Source organism: Trachypithecus francoisi, unplaced genomic scaffold (genome assembly GCF_009764315.1).
Source record: "Trachypithecus francoisi isolate TF-2019V2 unplaced genomic scaffold, Tfra_2.0 Lachesis_group4, whole genome shotgun sequence".
NCBI classification, from domain to species: Eukaryota; Metazoa; Chordata; class Mammalia; order Primates; family Cercopithecidae; genus Trachypithecus; species Trachypithecus francoisi.
The window spans coordinates 103,989,480-104,005,921 of NW_022681469.1; the positions used below are offsets into that span (position 1 = coordinate 103,989,480).

Here is a 16,442-nt window from a genome sequence, read left to right on the forward strand (position 1 = left end):
GTGTGAGAATGGAATAAGGTAGTGTTTGCAAAGGACCCAGAGGAATGCTTGCCTTCCAAAATATTTTTTGGTTGAATACATGAATTGATCATAAATAAAATATTGAAATAAAAACTTAGCTTATGGTTACCATATATGAAAGGCACAATAGAAATATATTATCTATCACATAAGCTTTACTAGCATTTACCGATTTAGGAAGTATTTTTCCAGTGGACTCATTCTGAAGCTTTCCCTCTGCAGATTCCAATCTTCTCTGAAGACTGTTTTTGGTTGGAGAAATTCAGTACATGTATAACACTTATGTGCGAGGCTCTAATCTAAACTCTTTGCAGTCAGAAACTCATTTAATCCATATGGTTACCCCATGAAATAGGTAAACCACTTTATAGATGAAGAAACTGAGACACAAGGATATTAAATAACTTTGATAAGGTCATTGGCAGAGTAGGGATTTGAGTACCAACAATGCCTCCAAAATGTGTCCTCTACTGTCTTTGAGAATACATTTTAAGTGTTCTTTCCACAGCAATTAAATTGTCTGCAGCTTTAGTTAATTTTTGTTTAAAGATTCTGCATAATGAAGAAAAAAGTGTTTATTCCATTTCCAAAGTGAGTGGTATTTATATTTCATAAAAAGTTTTACTTAAAATGTTTTAAAGATACATGACACTAAGAAGGATCTAGACTTTCTGTTCTATTTTCTGTTCGCATGTTCCAGAATATTACTGTTCCGTAATAGTTCATTTCTGAAGGATTCTGAGGTCCCAGGATTTTTCTGTTCTTCAGCTGATATTTCTGTACGCATTGTTTTGGTTTGATAGGTGGAAGTTTACTCTTTCTAGTATTGTCATTTTTCGGGATCCTATTTTGCTCCATTTGTGGCTGTCATACATGTAATTTTATAATTATTCTAATAGTTTCCTCAGTTAATTTTACTTAGAATCATTTATTGAACTAACTACACATTGGAGGGAAAGGTAACATACTGCGTGTTGGGGGGTGGATTCTTAAATGTCTGCTTTTGCGATTACACATTTCCCCAACTCCTCATCCTCCAGGTAAGATGACTGTAACTCCGTACCTTCGCATGGTCTGGTAGTTTATAGTTGGTAATTTCAGTATGGAAAGTTTCTCTTTTTTTTGGAAGGTTTTTCTTTAATGGTTTTCAAGCCAAGGTTAAAATATACTGTATTATTTCTTTTGGTGGTGACTACGAACATCTATTTTAATGTTATCTGGAACATTTTTATGATTTGTTCCTTATAAGTATTTTTTGGCAAATATCAAGAGGTCTCCAAATAAGTTAATTGAACAACTTTCTTTCTATTAATGTGTCCTACAATGGGTATGTTACTTATTAGTATGTTTTTAAACTGAATTTTCACTGCTTTGTATATATATGCATATCTTTTGGCATTATTCAACTTTTTCTAATCAAGTACATCAGTGGTCCCTTGCCCCATCTGTCTTCCCAACCCCATCGATCCCTTTGTCTGGGGAAAGCCACTTTCAGATCTTTGAAACCTCAGCAATTCTAATATGTAAAACCATGGTCCACAGTTACATTATTATGACTGTAAAAATATTGCTTACTGCTGAATTAAGTAGTATAAATAATTATTTGGTAACTTAAAATTTTTCCTGTGGTTAATTATTGCTAATATTTTGTTTTCCTTGGTGTTCTGTATGCTGATTAATTCCTCTCCAGATCTACAATGAACTGTAAACACTTATTTTATACTTTGTCAAATGTATAAAATCCATTATTTCATTTCTTCCACTCCTATCCCCTGGGGCCTCCCTCCTGGAGCTTCTGTCTCTGGTTCCATCCTAGACCTGTCCTTCCCTGGGCTTCCGTATAGCGATTCCCTGGGAATTTTGTTCACCATCATCCTGAGAATTCCCCTTTCCTGTCTTGCTTTGGATTCATTGTGTTTTGGACCCCAAGTTGGTCTCTTTCTGGTCTGTTTCATCCTTTTGAGGATCATATCCTCAGGTAATTTCCAAGATAGTCACAGAGATAATTTTAAAATACATTTGTTTGGCATGTTTGAATATTTCCTTTTTATTTTTACACTTAATTACTGGTTTGCCTGGTTGTTGATTTTAATTTTTCCTCAGACTTTTAAAGGCTTTGTTCGACTGTCTTCTAAGACGGAGTGTAGCTTTCAAAAGTCTGTTGCTATTCTACTGTTAGTTCCTTTTGTGTGTGGCTAGTTTTTTTTCCCTCTGGCAGCTTTTGGGTTCATCTTTCTCTCTTTAGTCCCCTAAAAGGTCATGATGTGGCAGATATTATTTCATCCTTCTCATCGCATACTTTGTGTGCTCTGTCTGCGCACTTTCTTCACTTTGGAGGAAAACTTTTTTTAGTATTATTTCCCTAATGACTTTCTCTTTTCCATTTTTTTTTTCCTGTTTTCTTGAAAGTTATTGATTGGATATTGGACTTCTTGAAGTCGAATTTTCTTAGGGTTTTTCTCCTTTATTTTATTTTTACATTTTATTGTCATTTCTGTTAGATTTCCAACTTAAAGAATCTTGAGTTTGAAAATTTCTCCGCCTGCTGCATTGTCTTTGTTACCTCTTGGTCCCCCTTCAATTTGTGTTAGTTTCTGTTTTTCACATTGGAAGCTTCCATCCCCACAGCCTCGTGATTCCTAGCTTGACTTTGTATCTAAGGATGAGGAGCTGGTTAGAAGGTTGCAAAGTGGATGGGTCTTAACTGACTAGTGGCTTGTATGACAGCATGATCAGAGTGGAAACTGCTTTGTTTCGGGAGACCCAGGCTCCTTTCATCTTGTTGCTTTTTCATTTACCAACCTCAGCTGCCTCTGCCTGTGGCCGGAGTCCGGGAGGCATGTCTGATTCTTCACCTCAGTGCAGAAGTGACACCCAGTGCCAGTGACTCCTCCTCCCCCTCACCCCCGCTCATATGCAGACGCTTATGCATGAGGGCTGAGCACACACTCACTGAGGTAGGGTCAGTGTTCCCTTTTCCTCACTTCCATCCCCTCTCTGGCAAGGAGGTCGCTTTTTAAAGAGAAAAATGATCTTTTTCATGAACTTCTCTACATTTAATGAGGGCTGCCCAGAGTCCCTGGGTCCCCTCTGATCTGTTCCTGATCTCCTCCCCCTTTTTTGAATATTTACCCTTGTCTCTACCCAGTTCTCCATTGTGTCTGAGCTTTTGTGAGAAAAGCCTGGACGTCCTTTTGTAGACATAAGTAGTCAGCAGAAAATGCCTTTTCTTCCACATAAGGAACCAGCTAGTCAGAGGACAATACCTTCATCTTCCGATTTTCTGTTCTCTGTTACCTTCTTTGGTCCTTGGAGGTTCAGAGTTTTTCTTTGATACCTGAGAAATTTTTTTAAGCTGCTTTATTTCTAGATATGTTCCAGAAGCCCTAAGGGCCTGGAAGATTAGTCTATATGTCAAATTTTAATTTTGCTTGATGTCCCACTTTACATCTGAAGTGAGCAGTCATCATTAACACAGTTAATCTTCCTACCGTCTCTTCCCATGATCCAACCAAGTTACCTATGAAGTGCTCAGTATTCTTAGGCTCTGTAGCAGAATGGAAGAGCGTTTTGTATTAATTTTCCACTCTTCCACTGCCCTCCACCTGTTTTAAGGAAAGGTTGAATTTCTTTAATTTCATGCCAGTTTTGCTTCCATTTTTTGTATATTTTCTTATTCTTTATTTTCAAAAAATCAAGCATTTACTGCTTATACAGGCTGGATTTTTGGCTAAAAACACATCTTAAATAGACTGTGAATTCTACCATGTCAAACTTTTCTAGCTACAGTTTTTTTGTTTTTTTTTTTGAGACAGAGTCTTACTCTGTCTCCCAGGCTGGAGTGCCGTGGAACGATCTCAGCTCACTGCAAGCTCCGCCTCCCGGGTTCATGCCATTCTCCTGCCTCAGCCTCCTGAGTAGCTAGGACTACAGGTGCCTGCCACCTCGCCCGACCTTTTTTTTTTTTTTGTATTTTTAGTAGAGACAGGGTTTCACTGTGTTAGCCGGGATGATCTCAATCTCCTGACCTTGTGATCCACCCGCCTTGGCCTCCCAAAGTGCTGGGGTTACAGGCGTGAGCCACCGTGCCTGGCCCTTTTTTTTTTTTTTTGAATGTACTATTAACTTGGCCTGCTAACGTATCTTTAATCAAACTCATTTGGTCTAACAGTTGTGTACGAATATTTAAAAGATAAGTATTTTTATTTAGTATGCATAAATTGATGAAGGTTATTCGTTGGCAATATTGGCATCTTTTCTCCAAACCCTTCCCCTTTTTATGTGTTCACTATCTCAGCAAATGACTCTTCTGTCTACTCTAATGCCCAGTCTGACCTCTCGGAGATAGCCATGACTTTCCTCTTTCCTCTGTAATCCAAGTAGTCACAAAATCCTATTATTATTGTCCTGCTTCAGAATATCTCTGGCGTCCTTCCACTTCTCTGCCAGCCCATCACCCTGGGATGACTCTGCATCAGCTCATGGGGCTCTGCTCCCCACTGGTCTTGCTCCCAGGCTGCTCTGCACACTCTTGTCAGTGTGGTCTTATCATTTGAGGAACTCTGATGAGGACAGTGCAGCTGGAGAACAGAGTGTGAGTAGGAGGAAGAATAGTGAAAGGAGTCGAGGTGTAAGCAGGGTCCAGATCCTGCGAGGCATTTTTTACTTGTTTTGGTGTTTGGGTTTGACCTTGTGGGCAGTGGGATGCCATTGAACGGTTGTGTGGAGGGAGTGGGATTGGGTCCATTCATTGTTAAAGACAACACACTCTGTAGCATAGAGGGAGCAGGCTTTGGGTAGGGAGTGTCGGAGGCTGTAGTAGCCCAGGGGAAGAGAATGGGAGCCTGGGCTGGTATGGCGGTGGTGGGATGGAGGGAAATAGACAGACTCTGGGATACTAGGACACAGAATTGTTGGGGAGGCTCCAGGGGAAGCATTTGTTAAGAGGAGAGTGGTATTTCCAGGCAAGAGAAGGAGGAAGCCTCTGGGAAGAGGCTGTGGGTGTCGGATAGGTAGTTGTTCACCGTGGAATGAAGGGCCCTGAGCACACAGTGGAGAGGTCTGCATAGGAGTTGAGGAGTGTGGTGGTTGGGTCAGAGCAGAGGCTCACCTGAACACATGGCCCTGCCTGGTATTGGGGCCAGTACTGAGGGCAACAATGACATGAGGTGTGGTGTGTTTGGCTCCAAGCTTTCAGAAAAGGAATGCCAGCAGTCTTTTAATTGAATAGTTCTGTTTTCAGATACCCTTTCACTGTCTTTCATGAACAAGGCTTGGTACTAGGCACCATGGGTGAATTGAGTTCACAATCTAATAAATAAATAACTTCTGTTAGAACTGGCAGATAGAGAGTTAAAGGCATTAATGACTTGCTTGAAACAGACTGGAAAGGACCAAGCTGAGAACTTTTCTCACCCTTCCTGATTCTTATCCTCATTCCTCATCTTTCTTTCCTATTTCTTTCCTTAGTAACCAGTGAATCTCTCCCCACCGCCGCCCCCCGCCACCATGAGTATAGGGGAAGGTTCTCAGCTCTGAACCAGGCCTGCTTGGCATTTCTTCATTGGGCTAGGAAGGTGCCCAAGCCTTCAATCTCCAACTTAAGATTGGAAATTATCTTAATTTGGTTATTTCCAAATTTTTCTCCATTTTCTCTTTCTTAAGCATTTATACAACTATAAGAAAGCTTACTCGTAAGAGTTATTTAATATAGTTTTGAATTAACTCTGATTGCTTTTTTCTCTTCAAAAGTTTAACTTTGGATGGTTCATCATTTTTGTAAATAGAGATAAAAATCTCAGTGATTAATAAAACCTATCAAAACTTAATAATTGATTTAAATCTATACAACTGTAGTAGGTAGGAAAGAAGAGAATTATAAAATTCTTAAATTTTAGAACTGGAAAGTATTTTTAGGTCCTTTTTAGCTTTATTTTTCATTATCCCCTCATTTTATGTCTAAGAAAAATCAAGGTTTAGGTGAATGAGATGTATAAGTAAATGTGGTAAATGTTTAGCAAGCTTAGAATGTTTTAAAATTTGCACAATAGGAGCTTTCATATTTTCTGACAGTAATATTGCAGAAGAGACTTTTTTTTTTTTTTTAACCACTAGGGAATGCTAAAATATCAACTGATCAACTATAGTGGGAAAAAAAATTAATTTTAGGTATTCTGATTGCTACATCTTTTCTGTTTAGCAAAATAAAAGGACTTACGTAGTAGCCTCTATGGATTGGGGTGAGAGAGTGGACATCGAGAACACTATTTTAGATTTGTTTCAAGTCACATCATTTCACAGTGATTCTAACTCAGAACATCCTTGGAGATAAACAAATTTTATTCTCCTCCTCTAGCTTTGCAGTTCCCCAAAGTGTACTAGAAAAAATCTGCCTCTTTTGTTACAAGTTAAGCAAAGCTGAGCCCATATTCATGGAAGATGTTGGACCGTAACCTGTATTTTAGTAATTTGGTGAAAAAGGAATGTTGTCACAGTGGCTCTGCCCTCAGGAAATTGTCCAACCTCAGAGCCTCCCAGGTTGTATGGCAACTGAGTGAGGGTATGCGACTTCTTAGGCAAACCTCATCCTGAGATTTCGTCAGGGAATTGGATTTGTGAGTCTTTTGTTCTTTCCCTACCTTTATTCTGCCATTTAGAAAATTAAAGTTATTAAATTTCCATTTTGATTCCTTGTTGTTCCAGGGAATTTTTAAAACGAAATTTTACACTAAATTCCCCAAGTGTCATTTTTTTAAAAACTTATCTTTCTTGTGTTTTAGGTTGTTTTAGATTCTAATCAGAGAATGAGGTACCTTTACAACTAGATGTTCCAGTGACATAGAAAATGATGTGTAATCTCCGTATAGTCACAACATTGAGCTTGTTGATTATCTCCTTCAAATCCCTAGTTTTTTTCCTTTAGCTTACTTGACCTGTCAGATTATGAAAGAATTAAAATTCTCCACTGTGATCAGATTTTGTCATGTTCTCTTTGTATTTCTAGAAGTTTTAACTTTTGGTATTTAACTCTTTGTCCAAAAAAGTTTTTATTATTTTTTGAGACAGTTTCACTCCGTCATCCAGGCTGGAGTGCCGTGGAGCAATCTCAGCTTATTGTAGCCTCCACCTTTCCGGTTCAAACGATTCTTGACTCTCAGCCTCCTTAGTAGCTGGGACTACAGTTGTGCGCCACCACACAGCTAATGTTTTTTGTTTGTTTGTGTGTTTGTTTGTATTTTCGTGGAGACAGTGTTTCATCCTGTTGGGCAGACTGGTCTGGAACTCCTGGCCTCAAGTGATCCACCTGCCTTGGCCTCCCAAAGTGCTGAGATTACAGGCATGAGCCATCGTGCCTGGCCCCAAACATTTTATTTAAGGGAATGCAATTAGAATTGAGTAAATGGAAAGAGATATACTGTTTAACTGAATGGCTATCATATAAATGACTGTCCTTCCCAACCCAAATTATATATAAATTTAATGTCATTCTGATCAGAAGCCTGATATTTCTTTCTTGGGTAGGGGAGCAGGGTTGGGAGACTGGTTCAGACGTTGTATGTAAGAATAAGTTGGTAAGATTTACCTAAAAAATCTTAAAAGAGTACTTGGGGGTGGGGAGCTTTTTAAAATCATGCGTTAAAATTACCATAATGCTACAGTAATAGAAATAGTGTGATACAAAAAAATACAGAATTAAGTCAGTTGGATGAAATAGAACAGAGTCTAGCATTGTAAGAAATTAATATAAGATAAAGGCTGAATTTCATTCACTGGTAAAAGGGATGTTTACTTGATACATGATTTTAATATAATTGGCTGTTTCAAAGAGAACAAAATTAGGGTGAAAGAGCTAAGTGGAAAATGCAATTAATAATATTAGAAGAAATTTTAGGAGACTATAGTTTTGAGGTATGGAAGACCTTCAGAGACAAGACAGGAAGTGCAGAAGAAATAAAGGAAAATATCAACATATTTAAATAAATAAAAGTTTAAAAATTCTTTCTGACAGCATACACCACAAATGTATTAGAATACTTCGTCACACATGTGTGTTAACTTAAAATAATCAAAAATATCAGAATCTAAAGAGCATTAATTCAAGCACAAAGTGTGAGGGTGGACCACTCAGGAACACCAACTCCAAAGGAATGAAGTCAGCCTTTGGAAGCAGGGAAGTTTAGGTTTCATTTATATAGGCAGAGACAGAAGTTTTTAGCAGAAATACAACATTATTCATACAGGTTGGCACATAGTCACAGCAGTTTGATGGGTTATAGGTGGTATTTCTTTTGGGGAAGGGTACATTTAACTTTTTTTTTTTTTTTTTTTTAACAGAGGGTATAATAATGATGGATTTTCTTTTTTTTTTTTTTTTTTGAGGTGGAGTTTTGCTCTGTTGCCCGGGCTGGAGTGCAGTGGCCAGCCGGATCTCAGCTCACTGCAAGCTCCGCCTCCCAGGTTTACGCCATTCTCCTGCCTCAGCCTCCTGTGTAGCTGGGACTACAGGCGTCCGCCACCTCGCCCAGCTAGTTTTTTGTATTTTTTTAGTAGAGACGAGGTTTCACCGTGTTAGCCAGGATGGTCTCGATCTCCTGACCTCGTGATCCGCCCATCTTGGCCTCCCAAAGTGCTGGGATTAACAGGCGTGAGCCACCGCGCCTGGCCTAATGATGGATTTTCTATAGTCTGATCTAAGCAAAGTAAAGCAACACAGGGAAAGTTAATCTATAACGGGTTATTAACTACGAAGGCAGGCTCACACTTGTAGTCTCAGCTACTCTGGAGGCTGAGGCAGGAGGATTGCTGAATCCCATGAGTTTGAGGCTGCAGTGAGCCATGATTGTGCCACTCTACCCTAGCTTGGGTGACAGAGTGAGACCTGGTCTCTGGGGGAAAAAAAAAAAGTAGGAAGTTTTGGTGCCTGACATTGTTTAATTCTCTAGTCATTGTGCTGAACAAGAAAAATGAGAAAGCAAGTTAATCTATAATCTAAGAACGGAAGTTGTAACCATGTGTGACTCAGATCACAGTCACATCTGCCTCAAGGCTTAAAGTGGTTGTTTTTTTGGACAGCTTTTAAATGTTATTTTCACATTTGACAGTCAGAGGTTTGATAACCTTAATTTTTAAGTAGGGAAATAGTCTAATAGAAAAATAGACAAGAATGTAAATAAGCAGTTCACGGAAGAGAAGATGCATGTTGCAAAACAAAACACTAAAATGATGCTCCATACAAGTAAGCAGTGCGAAAAGGGTTTTCACCTATCTAAGGACAAAATTTGAAAAGCACATGAGGTGCTGCAGGAGGGGTGGAGAAACGATCTCCAGCGTCGTCTGTGATGAGGATGCAGACTGCTGCAGTGCTTCCGGGCACAGCTCACATCCTTTGACTCACGTGTCTCACAGTTAGGTCCCTCCTACCGAAACAGACGCGCCAGTATTTACATGTACGAGGATGTTTAACCGTTTTTTGTTATAGCAAGAAATTGAAAAATATCTCTATGTCCAGTAATATGGAATGAGCTAAATAAATATATTTGTATTATACAGTATTTGCCATCTATAAAAATAATCCCTCTAAGGTTATTACATATATATTGATTAGGAATAATCTTTACGCTAGAATAATTAGAAAAGGAACAAATTTCAGATATTAATATGATCACATAGAAAATATATGTTTGGGTAGTTAGAGAGAGAGATTTGGAAGAATAGACATGTACTAAAATGTTCTTAGGTGAATAGGATTGGGAGAGGGCAGCAAGAGGAAAATCACGTTTTTCCCTATAAACTTCTGTATTTTTTTGTCTTGTTAGAGTAAGTTCAAAACATTAAAATGTGTTTATTTGTTTTTTAAACGCTTAACTCTGTCTTAACCTTTCTAATGTCTAATCACTTGTGATGAAGCCTGGGCCTAGCCTGTATGCTTCTCTTTTGAAGAAGATGTGGTGCACCTTTCAGGAGAGAACCCTGGCTTCTACTTCCTGGCCTGTACTGCTTTCTAAGCTCCTCTATCTGATGCTCTTATTTCAGTGATCCATCACTTCAGCCACTTTCTGGCCAATGTCCTCCGTTTCTTTGCTTCTTTATATTTCATTTGTACTTTCTAGGCTGATAATTGGTAGGCAAAAATCACACAGTCTTATGATTAGTGACCCTATAGATGTGTGTTCTGCAGCCTCAATTGTTCCCTTAAGATATCCCAGCAGCACTTGTTTTCCCCAGTTACCGCTCTCCTGAAATGTGAGTGGTGTTTCAGACATTTGTCTTTCCTCAAACTTTTAATGCTGCCGTCGTTTCTCTCTAGCCGCAAGTGGCTGTGTCTTCTGCTCTGTGGGGAACATGGAAACTCCACAAAGTACTTGCCACTAAATATGCAGTCTTCCTCCTCTTTGCCAAGGCAAACAGGCCACCTGTGCTGGGTCGCAGCCCCACCTGTCTCCTTCTGGATACTCCCTTCGTGGATTATCCCTGCTGGCCATTACCTCTCTTCCTCTTTTCCTCATTCATACATCACAAGAGTAAATACAGGGCCTTTGATGCCTACACCATCTGGTTCTTTGTTTCCTCTCTGACCTCTCTGTGGTATACCTATACTTAGAGAAAAAGAAGGAAGAAGATTTGGGTAGAATAATGAGAAAGCAGCATAAGACCTCAAGAGTAAAGATGCAGAACATGATGAAATAAACCTAAACCTTATGTCCCCTACCCAGACTTCGGGGACAGTAAGGAACATATTTCACTCTTAGCTGAGCAAATGAAGGTTAATTGTTAGAACTATCAGATTATACCATTTTAATTTTTTACCTACAGTTATAATCCTGATTGTCATACTTTGATATTTGTGTTCTATTCCAATTTTTGAAAACAAATGAAACATAAAACTTTATCTATAAACCGGCATTCTGTATTCTGCAGAAAAGTAGCTTGGGGATGGGATTTGGGAAATATGAAATTAAATCTTTAATGTGTGGAAGTGCCTTGTGAATTTCTAGGAGCTAGTAGGCAGTGTGGGGGTTTTCCATCCTCATGACCATGGATCGCTTTCCTTGCACATCTTTCTCACCCTTTTTCCTAATGTATGTCATCTGTCCCAAGGAAAGCAGTTTGAGAAATGTTGAAGGACATAAATAAATATGAGGTACTAAAGAAAATAAACAGAAAAATCAGGTTGCATGATGTACAGTAATATGACTAGTAAGAATTTTTTATTCCCTTTCAGTTTGCGTGCTTTTCTGAGTCTATACATTTTGAAGTTAGCAAATGATTTTTTAAAAATGAAAAAAGATTATTTTGACTAATGAAACTTTGGAGGAAATAAACTATTTTGTAAATAAGCATAGGAGAGTTCTAGTGTGACTAAAATCTTTTATAATACCAGAGGTTATGATCGTATGTGTTTTAAGGTTTTTCTTAGGATTGACCTGAATTGTTGTTATTTGAGTTATGTTTTCTTCTTTTCCAGTGGCAGCCGATTAGGAGGCCTGGTTACAGTGTTGTGCTTCTTTTTCAATCATGGAGAGGTAGGTAATCAAAAACTATTCTCAGAATTACTCCTGGCAATGCAGTTTTCTTCTTTAAATTTAATCTATAATGGCATTCTTTAAATGTTTGATCTTATTATTTTGATTCAAAATTTAAACACTAGCATTCATTTAAGTTAACTTTTCATGACCATTATACTTTTTATGTGATATAAGGCTTAGTAATTTGATGAAATAGTGGGTCTGTATCAACTATATCAATTCTTTTTTTTTTTTTTTTTTTTTTTTTGAGACAGGGTTTCTTTTTGTTGCCCAGTTGGGAGTGCAGTAGTAGATCATAGCTCACTGCAGCCTCAAACTCCTGGGGTCAGGTGATCCTCCTGCCTCAGAATCAGCTTCCAGAGTAGCTGGGACTACAGGGGCTCATCACCACACTCTTAAAATTTTTTTTTAATTTTTTATAGAGATGCAATCTTTCTTTGTTGCCCAGGCTGGTCTCTAATTCCTGACCTCAAGCAGTCCTCCTGCCTTGGTCTCCCAAAGTGTTGGGATGACAGGTGTAAGCCACCACACCTACCCTCAAGTATCAATTGTTTGTATAATTTTAAAACTGTGAAAGCTAACGTTTTAGTTATAATAGAAGTAGGCGGTAATCGATGTCACTTTCTTTTGTAGGGATAACTTTTTGTTGCAGGAGCTACACAGTATTTTCTTATTTTAATGTATTAACATTTGATACTCTTTTAAGTACTTTTTGCAAAATATTTGAGTGTTTAAGGGCTTTCTAAAGAGAACAGTATTGTAAAAAATACAGACTCTGGATCCAGGTTGCCTGGGTTCAAATCCTGACTGCTATTTAGTGGCTCTGTGACCTGAGCAAGTCATTTAATCTCTCTTTGCCTTAGTTTCCTCTTTGTAAATGAGCATAATGATGTTACCCACCTCGTAGGATTATTGCAGAGACTAAGTAAATTCATATGTGTAAATGCCTAGAACAATGTTTGGCACATGGTAGCTACTATGTAATTGTTAGCTTGTATTATTACTGTTATTGACTAATTAGCTTAGTTTAAATTCTAATGTAAATTCAAAGTGTCACGTTTCTAGATTAATCATAGTTGTACATGAATTTCTAATACATCTCTGTGTGCATTTCTTTCATGATAAATTTTTGTATGAGGGAGAAAAGAATAAAGGTCAGCTTGCTTTGTGTGAAGTGACTTTGTCCTTCCATGCATTTTATACACTCAATGCCTGCTGTATTTGAATATGCACATGTTTTAACATGTGCTGTAATAGTAATCATCTCCAAACATAATGCAGAGTCAATGCTGGACTTCTTTTAGTCAGCGAGTTACTAATGGATACTTAGCTAATATGTTTTTAATATTTAGGATCACAGAAATGTAAAGCTAGAGTATTTGACAACTGGTTGCAGCATGACATCAGTTAATTGGTGTAGTATGTGTTTCAAAAAAAAAAAAAAGTTTTGGCTTTTCCTGACTGTGGATCCTGCATGTTGTGATAGTGTGGGCCATGAAGCACCTTGAACCACAGATTCTGTGAGAATGACCTAAGAAATGGGGAAATAACCTTTCAATAATGGAAGAAAGAAGCATTGTGTGTTAACAATGAGGTATCAGAGGAAAGAGGTTATTCAAAATTTTGAAACCTAGACCACCAGAAAGACCACTGTATGTAAAGCGCACAGGTCTGTTATGCTACCTTCAGTGTATACCATGGTTTTTAATTCTTGGTCTTATGTTTTCTTATAATTTTGAATCTCATGTGGCTTGAACAACATTCCTTACAAAGTTTTCTTAAATTTTAACAATTGGAATTCAGACTATTCAGTTGGCTTTTCAGGCTGATGAATTGTCTTTTTGATACTTTTCAGCTACTTGGTATAGCTGAAAAGCATGCTTAGACATCACTTTTTTAGGAAAAGGTAAACTGAATATCATTAGAATTAGAATTTCAGTTTTACTGAAATAAGTAGATAATTTTACTTACATGTAAAATTACTTGTGAAAATACAGGTAATGTCATTAAAATTGAGAGCATAAACTGCAGTTTTGGGTAAAATATTGGTGACAACTCAACATATTTTGGTTTTAGGTAATGAGATTTTCAGACCCTATTTTTTTCTGATTTTTAAGCATATACTTTTTCTATGGACAGAAATATTTATTCTGGTAGTACCTATTTATCTATTTAGTAAGCTTTTATAGAGCATTGCTCTCTGGAAATGCTAGTGGGTTACTAATTGGTACCTTTCTTAGGAGAGTTACTTTGATCACATGAGTGACTGGTTTATGTTGCAAAGAATAGTTCTGAATTGTTCTTGCATTTAAGTTCTTTTTCCATTATTTTGTTTGCTCTGTACTAGATGCTAAGATAGCATAGGTTTACTTTTTTAAAATTTTCTTTTTGCTCCTGTGGTTTTATAAGGGAAACATTTTGCCTGAACAAATCAGTTATAAAATGTGTAGCATGAATAGCTTAATCGATTATTAAATAAATAATTTAAAACACATTTAAAACCTTCAAATCTGAAACTTGTAAAATGCAATAAAAGGGCTTATAATAATGATCAGTAATGTTGAGGTTATACATTTTATAACAAAAACTATGCAGATATTTTCATTGATCAAGCTTCTTTAGTAAATTTCATTCTGTTGCAACTGAGAATTTTTGCAAAGATAAAAGCTAGCAATTTCGTTTTGCATTTAAAATGTTTTCTTTTACAGTATGCACACAACATGTGTTGATGGTGCGAGGTTTTGGCCTGCTGATTGGAAAGCACATGAATGTGTATTAAGAAAAACTTGAATACAGTATTTTTCTCCAATTTTTTGATTGTTAGAAATTCTTTTTTTGTGAAATAGGGTTGTTTAGCTTTTTCATAAGATTAAAAAAGTTATTGTGAAGCATGATTGATGCTGTTTCATGTAAAACATGTTCACATATATAAAGATGTACACATATGAAGAGGAAATTCCTTACTTTGTATTTTTAAAAAATACTTTTAAAAAAAGTAATTCAAAGTAAATGAAAGGATTGCTTTGGGGTTCATGTCTAGTTAAACCATTTTTATGGCCTACAACATATTTCTGACCCATATTTCTTAAATATTTTTGCACTAAACTGAGACTAAACTATAAACATACATGTTCCTAATTACTCATTGACATAGTTATGCCATTCATATAAGATTTGGAAAAGAATTCTTAGAACACTTTTAAAACAATCTCATTAATCCTTATTCTTATATGGTAGATATGTAGTAAATATCCCAATATCATAAAAATGGAAGCACTTACACATTAAGTGATTGGCTCAAGGTTACCAAGCGGGGAGATGATTTTATTTATTTGTATTTTAAAAAATTATTTCTTTTAACTTACAAATATTGTAGATATTAATGGGGTACAATGTGATGTTTTGATTTATGTATACATTGTAGGAAGAGTCAGTCAAGTAAGTTAACATATCTATTCCCTCACCAAGTTAGCATTTTTTGAGGTGAGAATGCTAAAAGTCTCTTAGCAATTTCGAAATATGCAATACATTAACTGTAGTCACCAAGTGGAGCAGTAGATCATTAAAACTTACTCCTCCTGCCCAACTGAAACTTCATATCCTTGGATCATATCCCCATTACCCCTCTCTCCCCTGAGCCTCTGGTAACTACTTTTCTGTTCCCTGTTTCTGTGAGAATGAATTTTAGATTCCATGTATAATTGATATCATACAGTATTTGACTTCCTGTGCTTGGTTTATTTCACTTAGCATCTTTCAGTTCCATTCATAGTGTCTCAAATGACATAATTTCCTTCTTTTATTAAGGTTCTATCATATTCCATTGTGTATGTATAGCACGTTTTCCTGATTCATTAATCTCTTTATGGAAACTTAGGGTTGCTTGGCTATTGTGAATAATGCTGAAATGAACATGGCAGTGCAGATATCTCTGATGTACTGATTTCAGTTCCTTTGGATATGTACTCTGAAGTGGGATTGCCAATTCTATTTTTAGTGTTTTTGAGGAAACTTACATGGTTTTCTAAAATGACTATGAATTTACATTCCTACCAATAGTGTGCAAGAGTTCCCTTTTTTCCACATTCTCTCCAACACTTATCATTTGTCTTTTTTGATAATAGCCATTCTAACAGGTGTAGGTTGATAACTCATTTTGGTTTTACTTTGAATTTCCACTATGATTTGAGAAGCTGAGCATTTTTTTCCTATATCTGCTGGCAATTTGTATCTTTCCTTTTGAGAAATGACTTCAGATTCTTTGCTCATTTTAAAAATGGAGTTGTTTTCTTGCTGTTGAGTTATTTGAGTGCCTTATATATTTTGAATATTGGCCCCTTATCAGAGGCATCGTTTGCAGATAAGGTCTCCCAGTCTTCGGGTTGACTCTATACTCTGTTCATTATTTTCTTTGTTGTGCAGAAGCATTTTAGTTTGACGCAATCCTATGTGGCTATTTTTGCTTTCCTTGCCGATGCTTTTGCAGTCTTATCCAAGAAATCATTGCCCAGATCAATACTGCGCATCTTTTTGTAGAGAGAGGATTACACATTTCCTGATTCCCCATTAATCTCTCCAAACACAAAACTCTTCAGTAGAGGAGTAGCATTTCAAAGAAGGCATCACTATAATTTATCTTTTACAAATGAAAGGTGCAGAGACCTTTTCTTGCCAATTTGTGGACCTCTTACTTCGTTTTTCTTTCATTCTTTCTTCCCTTCTTTCCAGTGTTGGTAAGGTTTTGGCCTCCTGTACACCAGGTACTTTTTGATGCTTGAGATGTACAAGTAAAACAAAGACTCCTATCCTTGTGGACAATCATGTGAATGATGTGGGATAATCTTCTACCTTAAAGCAGGAGAGTAACTGGCTTATTTGGGCAGTAGCAAGGGGGAG

General features: G+C 37.1%; 1 protein-coding gene across 2 annotated transcripts in view; it reads left to right on the forward strand.

Annotated features, from left to right (window-relative positions):
* DPY19L1 (dpy-19 like C-mannosyltransferase 1) overlaps positions 1-16,442 on the forward strand; it is a 35,120-nt gene that overhangs the window by 12,651 nt on the left and 6,027 nt on the right. Inside the window, exons 4-5 of one of the 2 annotated variants that reach the window (XM_033193488.1) lie at positions 11,486-11,543; positions 14,255-14,314. In XM_033193488.1, coding sequence (XP_033049379.1) covers positions 11,486-11,543; positions 14,255-14,275 — 79 coding nt within the window. In that variant the 3' untranslated portion in view covers positions 14,276-14,314. Of the gene's footprint in view, positions 1-11,485; positions 11,544-14,254; positions 14,315-16,442 lie in introns of those variants that run through there. The other variant, XR_004433050.1, reaches the window with a different exon arrangement.